This window comes from Nannobrachium achirus, assembly GCF_963921795.1.
Source record: "Nannobrachium achirus genome assembly, chromosome: 16".
Classification (NCBI taxonomy): domain Eukaryota; kingdom Metazoa; phylum Chordata; class Actinopteri; order Myctophiformes; family Myctophidae; genus Nannobrachium; species Nannobrachium achirus.
The window spans coordinates 30,029,535-30,041,811 of record NC_137823.1 but is presented as its reverse complement, the minus strand read 5'-3'; the positions used below and the strand labels follow the sequence as shown (position 1 = coordinate 30,041,811).

The following is a 12,277-nucleotide window of genomic DNA, read 5'->3' as shown; positions in this document are numbered from 1 at the left end:
ATGTGGGCCAGATGTAGGCCACGCTTCAGAGCCTGGACATTTCTTGGGGCCCGGACAATGCCAGATGTTGGAGCTTAGCTCCTTCCAGATGCACTGCTCAGAAATTATAACTCTACATAATCCACTGGAATTTTAGTCAGGTACTTTAGGCATGCAGACTTGATTGATTGATTGATTGATTGGTTGGTTGGTTGATTGATTGATTGATTGATTGATTGATTGATTGATTGATTGGTTGGTTGATTGATTGATTATAACAGCAACAAAGCTTATTCTTTGTCACAAACCAAAGCCATTTTGTATAACTATGAATGTAGCAAATGTTTTTCAACCCCCATCCAAAATACATTAGTTCTTTAGTGAAAGTTGATCTTTCTCAAATCTGGACCTACAGTAACTAAACCGTACTGGTTATGGACCTGGTCGCTAGGCTCTCCGGGTCATCCAGGTTTTGACGCTCTAGGCCAGGCATCGTAGGTTGTCCGTTTGGAGGCTGTTGAGGGCCTTGTCTCGGAGCTCGGCCGGGCTCACACACCTCAGGGCCCCAAGTGGGGACAGGCTGGCCTTGGTCTGCCCCATCCATTGCACCAGGGGGCTGAGGTTGCAGTCACACTGCCAGGGATTGTCATGGAGGTACAGCCTTTTCAGCTCTGATGAGAGATAGAAGGAGATCTGATGATATCTGAGTCCGGTTGGCATGATTCAAAATATCTAAATATGTCAGGTCTTTCAACCTGAACCTATTTCTCTTTTACTTGAGGTTTGCAAATCCACAACATTGATGTTACTAATATTACTTTGTTTCTTGGCTGTATGAATTGGAAGAACTACTGTATGCAGTTAAACAAAGTGACGTTAAAAATGTCTCGGCGTAATAAAAGTGCCTGTGTGCAATTTCACGAGTGAAATAGTAAACTAAATACAAAAATACCCTACTCTTTTAAATACTTTTTTGCGTGTGATTTCCATCATATGAAAATGAGTTGGGCACTGTTTCCATCCATGCCCCTTGTCTGTTCCTTTGAAAAGGGGACAGCATGCATGCCGATGGCATAGTAGTGCTAATTAAGATGTTAAGCTTCAAAAGCACAGATTCCCTTGCTGGTCTCGGTTCAAATCCTGGGGGCTGTCCATTAGTCTGACATGGCCCATTATTCTGACGTCCCAATAGTCTGCAAAATGTTACAGTAGGTTAGTGTGAGGTTAGAATTAGGGTTAGTGATAATGTGCGCCATAAGCCCAGTGGTACTCCGGGACAACGGCCTGTCGGACTAATGGCACAACACCCAAATCCCACCACAGCCATTATTCTGAGCCCCCTCAACCTCTTACTTTGTCTTCCCCTCAGCTTTCCTATTAAACACCTCAATAAACACACAAAAATTAAAGTGGGGTGGCGAAGTGGTTTGCTCTCCTTTCCAAAAGAGGAACTGGGACAGTGAGAGGACAGGTCTTACCAGGCAGCTGGGTGAACATGTTTGGGTCGACCGTCTTGAGGCGGTTTCCGCTGAGAGCCAGCTGGGAGAGTTTGGGTGTGCTCCGGAACACATCCACGGGCAGGCGCTCAATCTCGTTGTTACGCAGGTAGAGCTCCTGTTTCAACATTCAGTGCATCCATGTTTCAGGCTTTGTGTAGCTCACACAAACATGCAGAGTGAATTCTATTGCTGTTTCACTGGCAAACAATGCATGGATACATTTTGATGAGTATTGATCCTGTGTTCCGGCTATTTCTCATGCCTCGAGGCCACACTGCATCTTCAGTGCATTGCCAATGCTTTTCACTTAGGTCCTCTTAGAAATACAAGAACTACTGTACGACACAGCTAGGGATAAGCTGAACTGAACCTAAGTCAAATGAAGTTTCTCAAAATGCATAAGATGGCATTAACAGGTTAACAATATATTGCTGGTGAGCAATATATTGAAATAGTTGATGTGATTTTTTTGTTGTTTCTTAGTTGTTTCCATTATTTAAGGAGCAAGAGATTTATCATGGAGGAACAGTATGTGTTAAGTACGTTTAGAGAACATGTGACCACATTCAGATTGATTATATTGCCATAATGGTCCATACAAAACAGGAAAAGGTGGAATGATGTTATCACCTCCAGGTTGGTCAGACCATCCAGTGAGGCAGCTGTCAGGGTGGTTAGCAGGTTATTATCCAGAACCAGCATCTCCAGAGTGGACAAAGGTCTGAATGCCCCAGGAGGAATGGTCTTCAGACTGAGTGTTGAAGAGAACAGGAAACCCTAATTAATTTGAACTTGGAATAGAATTCTATTAATGTTTGATGATAAAAAGACATTAATATCCTGTGATGGGATATACTGTACGTGTATAGTAGTATAAGCCTTGGTCTTTTTCTTATTTAGGAGGTTTATGTGACAAACCACTTGATCGTTTAGAAACAGTATTGACAGGCATACATGTGGCACAGGTGTAAAGAAGTTCCTGCCCACCACCATTGAGACTGAGATTTTATTGAACACACAATTGGCTGTGTTCACGGCTGGGAAGCCAGCACTAGGGGAGTGTGTTGAGAACCAATAGATAGAAAATGCTCTTTACTGTATATATATGCTGTACATGGCGTTAGAAGTCAATGGCATTTGGTACAGTAGGCCTACTGTTAGTAGCCCACCTGTTGTTGTCTAGGTTGAGAAACATGAGCATCTGTAGGCCAGCGAAGCTCTTTGGAGTGATCTTGTCGAGACGATTCACGGCCAGGTCCAACACTTTGAGCGCTATCAGGGGCTTGAAAGCGTTAGGCGGGAGCGCGGTCAGAGAGTTCAGTGGCAGGTCGAGGTCTGACAGGTTCCTCATGCCCACAAACATGTCGGCTTTCACACTGCTGATCTGGTTGTGGCCCAGCATGAGGAAACGCAGGTTCAGGAGGTCCTGTTGATGGCAGAGGATGAAGGATACAATTACAGGGGAGCGTGCATCTGTGCGGCGGTCCATTCTTTCGACGCAGGTGACTGTTAACCTGGTGAAAAGCTAACCTGACAACGCGGGTGAATGTTAACCTCTATGCCTAAACCTAACCCAAACCCTAACCCTAACCTCAGTAATGTGATGCGGGTGAGTAGCTAAGTTATACCTGGAGTATTCCAGTTATACCTGGAATCCTTTTGGCGGAAGTCGGGCGATGTTGTTGCCATAGAGATTGAGGAGCATCAGACGGCTAGCGCCAGAGAAAGCCTGGGGGTGAATGGACCTGATGGCGTTGCGTTCCAAATTGATGCTCTCAATCTTCGGGACGGGCTTCAGAGCATCAGCCTTGAGGTCGGTGATACCGTTCTCACCTTCAGGGCGGCAGAAAGGAAGTTGAGTAAATGTATTTAATATGCAATCAATCTCGTTAATTTGTCCAGTTATTACTTACGTAAGTCATCCTTCGTTGAAAGAAAGAATACATTGCCTGTCAGGCAGAAACCTTGTATCTCCTTGTTTCAACTTTTTATGTTTTTGTTGTAAATATTGATGTGTGACTTTGTCATGCTACAGTGTAAGTGTCAAAAGTAGCAAAAATAGCAGATCTGCATTCTGCAGACTATCGACACTTACAGTATGAGATGTGAGGTGTTGTGAGCTTATTAGACTTGCCATTTTTGCTTGGCGTTTTGAACACAGCAACAGTAACATATTATCGTCACTGTCGGGAAGAAACCTCATATCTCCAAGTTTCAAATTTGTAGGTTTTTTCGCAAGGTAAAGCCCTGCTGCTTCATCACACAAGACTGTCGCACAAAACTAGTGAAAACAGCAGATCTACAAGCACACCACGCCTCGAAGCGTTGTCGGCTGTTTTCAATAGTTTAAATCATTTTTTAAATGATAAAATAACATTTTGGACATAGAAGGTTTCCCCCTGACAACAAACTAGGGCAATATTAACCAAAAAGTCAACAAGTCGACTCAGCTGGCTGCAGTGGAATCTATAATATTAACATCAAAACAAAAGCCTTATTAAGGGACAATGGACCCCCTGATCAATGTGATGACCTCATCAAATGAATGATAAAGTTGACTTCAACTCAACTTTTTACTGAGTCGAGTCGACTTGCAAAAATCACAAGTCGTTAATGCCCTACATACAACAAAGACATGTATCTGTACCTAATTTCAGGATCCAGGCATCGGCGGGTAGCCTGGAGGGGAAGGCCCGCAGACCCTTCTTGTGACAGCCGACCTCTGACCTTTCAAGACTGGTCCTCCGGGAGCACTGACAGCCGTCAGGACAGCCCTCCACCGGTTCACGCGGTGGTGGAAGGGCCACCACCGCCAGCCAGGGCACGGCCAGCACCAAGCACCACCAAACACACTGCATCTCCTTCACTGAGGAGGATGCACGCGCACACACGCACGCACGCACGCACGCGTGCGCACACACACACACACACATTTGTATGACTATACATTTTAGGAGGGCATGAAAAATAGCCACAGCATTGCGTCATGTTGTTTATTTTTGTTGAAATATGGAGACAAGATTTCTGCCTGATGTCGACAATATAATTCGGACTATATGCTATATTGTGGAAGATTGCGATTTCATTCAATATAAGCCTACATGTTTACTCAAGTACCAAAACAAGGTGCGGTTACTTCTTGGACAGTCGACAAGATAATTACATTGTCATACAGTATGTGTATAAAAATATGAAACTTGTTGAGTGTTCACATTAACTGCATGTAGTCTGCAAGTTATAATAGGCGGAAATCAGGAAATAAATGTGTCACAGCACAGCACTGCTTGCATAACAGCACATTTCACATTTCCAAGGATAGAATAATTGAGTGATTCATAAAATTGGACCAATTACCGTACACATGTGTTAATTGAGAACACATCAAGCTTCTGTCAAGCCTCTAAATAAGTGGTTCTCAATCTCAAACAATATAACATTAAATATAACATTTCTTAAAAAAAATTAAAAGTGTGTTTTAATTGTTAAGCCGGTAAATAGTAACTTTGCCATTGATCAAAGCAGGAACACAATCAAGGGATTGATCATTAAAATAAACATGCTCTGAAAATGCACACAGCCCATCTGTGGGGCGGTGAATGAGATTTCCAAGTGGGCCCTTATCCAGAAAAGGTTGAGAACCACTCTAGTCTAAACGCATTGAACAACTAAGGTGCACAGGTTCAGTGCCACTTACTCAAACCCGGTTGCCGTCACACTTTCAAAAATCCCCTTGGTTTTACGGATGTCCGTCGACTTTGTTTTCACTTCTCAGACAGCGCAAGTGAGATTCTTTCCGTGCTGTAACTGCTCCTGTTAGTCAGAGATTATAAGCTTCTTCTGTCTGCCTGAGAGGCAAGTAAAGTTCACCGTCAATTAAAAACAAAAGCAATTTTGTCGTTCACTTAGCCTTTTTTCCCTTTTCTTTTTTGCTTTCTTTAACACCAAGAGTATCACAGTGAGCCCTCAGTCCTCCTCTCATGGTGAAACTTCCCAGACACTGTACCTTCTGCAATGTCTCAGAGCCTGGAGAAAAGTGGCATCCACAGGTTATGGCAGGGATCCACATTAAACAGCCTAGTCAGGTGTGTGTCTGTATGCATGTGAGTGTGTGCCAGTGTGGACACATGCCTGTGGTCAAGTATACAGTACATGTGCACCGGCATTCACCAAATATTTGAATATCAAAGTCATTATTCGAAATTGTTCGCCGAAGTTGAATATTCGCTTATTTTATTTTGCACATCTCAATTCTCAATGCACATCCTTAATTTTCGTTGTACTGTGTATGTGTTTGTACTTGTACTGTGCTTGGAAATTAGTTGATCGTTGACAATGTAACTGTGCCTGTGCCTGTACTGTATTGTTACAATGACAATAAACTTCTATTCTATTCTATTCTAACAAGGCCAAAGAAGAAACTCCAAATTGTCCAAATCGGCCTCATGAGGTCACATGATGGCACTGTAAGCCAGAGTGCAGTAACTACTGTACGTTATTGCACACACCGACTTATTTGTGTATCCCAAAAGTCAAATTTGCCTTTGTGATTTTGGGGGATAAACAATTACCTCAGAAACAGATATACAATTAGTGTAATATCATTTATATCTCATTGGAAACACTTTTAAACCCATTTATCAGTCAATTTATTTTCCGTAGTTACTGCACTTTGGCTTTGTCAGTGCCCATCTCTATCCTCAGATTGCAGTCTGTACACTCCACCGTCTAATTAAAGCAACAACAAAAACAGCCTGAAAATAATCAGACCTCACATGAGGAAAAATAGAGAAGATAAAGAGGCTAATAAGTGGACAAACAGAGGAGTGGATCATGGGTCCATGTGGTCGCCATGGGAAACAGAAACAGTGGATGGGGAAGGGGGAGCTGTGCTGACTAAGCTGATTCCATTTGTGATTAAGGAGAAAGATGAAAGATCCTTTTCAAACCTGGCCTGCAGATACTCAGTAGACGAGAGAGAGAGAGAGAGAGAGAGAGAGAGAGAGAGAGAGAGAGAGAGAGAGAGAGAGAGAGAGAGAGAGAGAGAGAGGATGAGTAAAGTGAGAGAAAACAGAAGAACAATACAAACTGAGTGCACATGACCACATCAGATGTGTTCATGTGGATGGTGAGAGATGTGAGAAATAGTTTGTACCTAAATTATGGTCTTAAACGTTAAAATGTCTTTTTAGGAGAGGTCTGTTTGCAATCCATGTCCATTTATTGCCATCAGATGTGAGGCCTTAGCAGTGAATTAATTATTGCCGGAAACAGTAATGCAGAAATGCAGCTTCATATTTTATGTGATGTGTTTAAATCAATCTAATTGTACCTGTGATTGCTGATTGCTCCCTGTATCTAGAGCCATGGGATACAAAAAAAGTGATTGGTTCCTACTAGTTGATTATCTAGGTCTAAATCCCAGCTGTGTCTTGCCGAGTTGAATCTGTGTGCTTTTAAATGGTCTGAGGAAGACCCTGCATGTGCCGAAACACGTGATTTCTGTTATGTGAGCCAAACTAAGTAAGTATAGATGTGAATATTTTGTCCTCCTTGACTTTGAAGATTGAGATGTGCTACCTTTTTCATATTTTTGGAATATACTCCACTGAGATCCCACTGTGGGATCACCTTTGGAGGGCAAACTATCATTTTCTATTACTCAGAGGGTGATGTGTGTCTGTTATGAATACCTCAGGGATCTGAAGCTGTTTCCAGCTGCTCAGAAGGCAGATGGCCGTTCACTTCTCTGTGGCAGTGTTCCAGTGCGGGCGTACGCTCGTGGCCTCCCGCCATCACATCACAACTAATAGTGATCAGATGGCACTTTTAAGGGGCTGGATCCCTGCATTTAGAAAGTGTCTTAAAAAGCTGGAACGAGAGCAGCAAACGGAAAGTACAGGCTTACAGTCTTTATTGAGCAAAAGAGAAGGGTAGACTATAGAGCTGTTGACAGTAATTAGTAGTTAATGCTGAAGTGCTCATCTCAGCAATTACCACTCAGTTGAAGGATTAATGCATGCTATTCATATCATGTAGTGGTTAGTGAGTGTGTATGTGTATGCGAGACAGTGGCTATACTGTATAAGGTTCCTCAATGCATGTTTAAATGTAAGCATGTATCTGGGAGCCTGCACTGTACTGTATGTGTCCCTTTTTATTTCCAAATATGTTTTTATCCGGCAAACAATGTATGCCGGATGGCCTGCTAGTGATCCAGGCATGCCTAGTACCCATCTAAAAGAAGACATTGTTACTCACAAACAGGTATCATTTTGAAGACAGACAGGGTGATGCTGAGGATACCAGGGTTACGGTAGTAACAACCCCAGAATGAGACAGTGGGGTTGCTAACGACACAACCTTCTGCAATGGTTTTCTGAGCAAAAGATGGAGACGTTAATGAGGCTCAAGTGAGCGTGTCGGGCCCAGACACCTAATTCACCAATTGTGCTATTTCAAACAACTGAGCCGAATCCGATGTTGTCTGCTTGAGGGGAGATTTAATTTAATTTACTGCAAGCTAATGACTCATCAAAAGTCAAGTCGAGTTAATTTTATTTATCTAGTGCCACAACCAAAACCTATCTCATGACACTTTACATGTAGAGCGTTTTTTTTATTATTCTTTTTTTCCAGAATTTCTGCTTTATTTCATTGTGACAGGGAGAGAGAGAGAGATGGAGAGAGAGGCAGAGAGAGAGAGGCAGAGAGACAGCGATGCACTGCAAACAATGATGACAATACAGTAATTATTGTCCTCAGCCATAGTGCAGGGAAACCCTCAATCCGCAGCTGTGGGGTCTGTAATCACGGTCATGGAAGACAAGCCTTTGAGACAAGAAGGCACAAAGACTCAGAGGAAGGAAGTCAATTAGTGACATGCATCGATGGGACATGAATGCCTGCAGTGGAGGAAAGAGCTGCTCAGTGAGTTAGGGGAAGTCCCCCGGCAGTCTAAGCCGATGGCAACACAACTAAGGGCTGGTCCCAGGTAAGCCTGAGCTAAAGGAGAGGTCCCGCAGGAGCGGAGCCTGATATTTGAACTGAAGCTTTGCCTCCCAAACTGCTTTTGGAGTTTCTAGGAACCACTTTGTAGGCCTGCATTCTGGGAGTGCAGTGCTCTAGTCTAGAGGGGTATTAGGTAATACCACCTGTAAGCTCTTTTAGATATGATGGTACCTGACTGCATGAAACCAATTGTCTCTATACTGGCGAAAATTCCCAGAAAATAGCAGAAGCTCACAATACGTTATAATGTGACACTTTGTGAGCTTGTAGATTGGCTATGTTCGGCGAAATGGTTTGGTGTGGAGGGAAAATTGACCCTGGTCAACTTAGTAGGCTAAATTATACTGAGCTTGTTCCATTTATGAGGAAGGAGAAATATGAAAGATCCTTTTCAAACCTGCCAGCAGATACTCAGTAGACAATGATTAAGCGGTAATGGATTTAAATTCTATTTTGGATTTTACTGGAGGCCAGTGCGACTATGCAAAACATAGCCAGACTCAGCCAGATAGTCTAGATTAGAATGATGAACACACCCCTATAGGCATGGTGAAGGGAATCAGTGCCTGGCACACTGTGGCACAGCTCACTAGCATCACCTACTGATAGATAGTGTGTGAAGACACTCCTTTACTCCAGTTTTACCTCATATGTTCATGTCAATGTTCTGCAGACCCACCTGAAAACCTGTTGTGCCAGGGACTCCCATAGGACAAAGATTTATGTTAAAATTAAATTTTGATTATTTTCATTTAAATTGTACTTATTTTATTTAGCTATTTATTTGTTGGTCTTGTGATCTGCTTTTCGGTTCATTACTAGGGTGGGAGTGACTTTTTCTAAATATTTCAAAATTTCCAGATCTACAAACTTGTGATTTTTTATACAGCCAAAGTACAGAATAGGGTTAATGTGATTACACTGATTTTTATGTTATAAGTAACTTATTTATCTGTGGATCATCTGGAACCCAATCAAGAAACCTGTGGGTTCACAGGCCCCACAGATACACTGCTCAGTTCAAGCCTTGGTATTGCTTTAATGTGAAGAATTATGTTAGTGTTCTGTCGAATGATTCCTTTCTATTGTTTATCTTGGTGCAAATTCCTCATGGCTTTTCCAATGCTGGATAACATACTCTACAGTATTATATATGCTGTTGGATGCAACTGTAGCCTACGGTATGTAGGCTACAATTTATAATGTGTTTATCAAACACCTTGATAAAATAAAAATCATTCCAATGGATTTATTCAGTGAACTCCACCATTTTGACACCTGCAATATCGACCTGTCAAAAGGAGTAAGTGATAGACAACCAATCTCATAGTCCCATCTGGTGTGTGCGTGCGTGTGTGCGTGCGTGCGTGCGTGCGTGCGTGCGTGTGTGCGTGCGTGTGTGTGTGTGTGTGTGTGTGTGTGTGTGTGTGTGTGTGTGTGTGTGTGTACTCAATTGGTGTGCTGAGAAAGCCTGTTCACCCACAAAATACTGGGCTTGTCCGTGTGTTGGTCTTTGTACTGTGTTTTTGTGTGCGTGCACTTTTACTTACTTGTATGTGCCGGTAAATAAATAATTCATACACCGATGGTGGAGGAAACCATGCAAGGCACCAACCTGCTCATCAGGGGCAATTAGGTGTTCTGTCTGTGTCTTGTTCAAGGACACTTCCTCACTGACTGTGGGGGAGCCCGGGATCCAACTGGGAACCTTCCAGTTCAAGCGGCCGCTCTACCTCCTGAGTCCCTGCTGTTATGTTACATACCCAAGGTAAGTAACAGAGAGAAGAGCACATGTCACTTGTCAGTGTGTGAGCTCAGATGGCCAGGCATAAAGTCAAAATTAAAACACAGTATACACTTTTATTCATTAGTGCCATGGCATTCAAGCTGTTCTGTAGTATTTTGTCTTTCTTTTTTTACTTGCCAATATTACATTTATGTTTTCGTAATGTAAGTGCCAATTCCTGGTCACTATCATGGTCAGTTTGATGGTCAGTATCATGTCCGTATCATGTCAGTATCATGGTCAGTTTCATGGTCAGTATCATGTCGGTATCATGTCAGTATCATGGTCAGTTCATGGTCAGTATCATGGTCAGTATCATGTCAGTATCATGGTCAGTTTCATGGTCAGTATCATGTCGGTATCATGTCAGTATCATGGTCAGTTTCATGGTCAGTATCATGTCGGTATCATGTCAGTATCATGGTCAGTTTCATGGTCAGTATCATGTCAGTATCATGGTCAGTTTCATGGTCAGTATCATGTCGGTATCATGTCAGTATCATGGTCAGTTTCATGGTCAGTATCATGTCAGTATCATGGTCAGTTTCATGGTCAGTATCATGGTCAGTATCATGTCAGTATCATGGTCAGTTCCATGGTCAGTATCATGTCAGTATCATGGTCAGTATCATGGTCAGTTTCATGATCAGTATCATGTCAGTATCATGGTCAGTTTCATGGTCAGTATCATGGTCAGTATCATGTCAGTATCATGGTCAGTTCCATGGTCAGTATCATGTCAGTATCATGGTCAGTATCATGGTCAGTTTCATGATCAGTATCATGTCGGTATCATGTCAGTATCATGGTCAGTATCATGGTCAGTTTCATGATCAGTATCATGTCGGTATCATGTCAGCATCATGGTCAGTTTCATGTCAGTATCATGGTCAGTTTCATATCAGTATCATGTCAGTATCATGGTCAGTATAATTTCTTCACCTGGAGGTGATGGTGGACGCCTGTGGTGACGTGTCCACAAACTCCACATACATACATAATGACCATAGTACCGTCATGATACTGACCATAATACTGACATGATACCAACCATGATACTGACGTGATACCGACCATGGTACTGACATGATACCGACCATGGTACTGACATGATACTGACCATGATACTGACAATAATACTGACATGATACTGACCATGATACTGTCATGATACTGACCTTAATACAGTCATTGTACTGACCATGATACTTATTGTGTCTCAGTTCACAGGGTGCACCCTTTAAAGTGCGATGTCTCGGTGGTATAATAACTGTTATAAAATGAATTATTAATGCCTTGTGACATTTGTTCATGACATTTGTTAATAGTTGAGGATTAACAACGATGCCATGGTTTGGTTTTTATATAAGGAGATGATGGCAGTTGGATGAGGGCCCTTACGTGGCGCCTTATCCCTTATGCATAATCTTATTAGGCATTTGTTGTGCTTTGAAAAACATTTAAAAATTGTGAAAATGGGCTATTTTCAATTTCTTTTAAAGGTTTTTCAAAAATACTAAGGGATAAGGCGTTGCGCAAGATATAAGATATCATTTCCTTAGCGCTTTTAATCTCATAGGATATGAGTGAATGTGAACTTTGAACCTGAATGTCTATCCATATTTCTCTCAGAGAAATGGCATTGTAGGAAATTTAACCCAGATATTATTATTGTCACAGTTCTGACTCTCCACTTTCCATCACTCTGTTGCTCTTGGCCACTTGGGGGGAGGTCAGGCAGGGACATGCAGATGACACAGGAACTGTGTCACAACAATTGTAGCAAACTAAGAGCTTACCCTGGGCGGGTGGCAACGTCCCTGGCTCTCAGCAACTGACATGCCACCATCACTACTATTTGCGTGCCTGCCCCAAACTGGCCTATTTTTTCTGGCATATCCAGAACACGTGTGATGTACGGAAGTCTGTTAGTCTGCAGTGTATGAAGGCTTATTTCAGGATTTTTACTCCATCTACCGCTGTTATTTGCATGTATTTATTTTTT

General features: G+C 42.4%; 1 protein-coding gene across 1 annotated transcript; it reads right to left on the bottom strand.

The window, feature by feature from the left end:
- Positions 1–459: 459 nt before the first annotated feature.
- LOC308300960 (uncharacterized protein) lies at positions 460–4,336 on the bottom strand (the record flags this gene model as incomplete). The annotated part of the gene is made up of 6 exons (XM_080744857.1): positions 460–650; positions 1,458–1,593; positions 2,109–2,229; positions 2,648–2,904; positions 3,127–3,311; positions 4,126–4,336. The coding sequence occupies 6 exons, from the start codon at positions 4,334–4,336 to the stop codon at positions 460–462; spliced, it is 1,101 nt and encodes a 366-aa protein (XP_080600983.1).
- Positions 4,337–12,277: the final 7,941 nt, after the last annotated feature.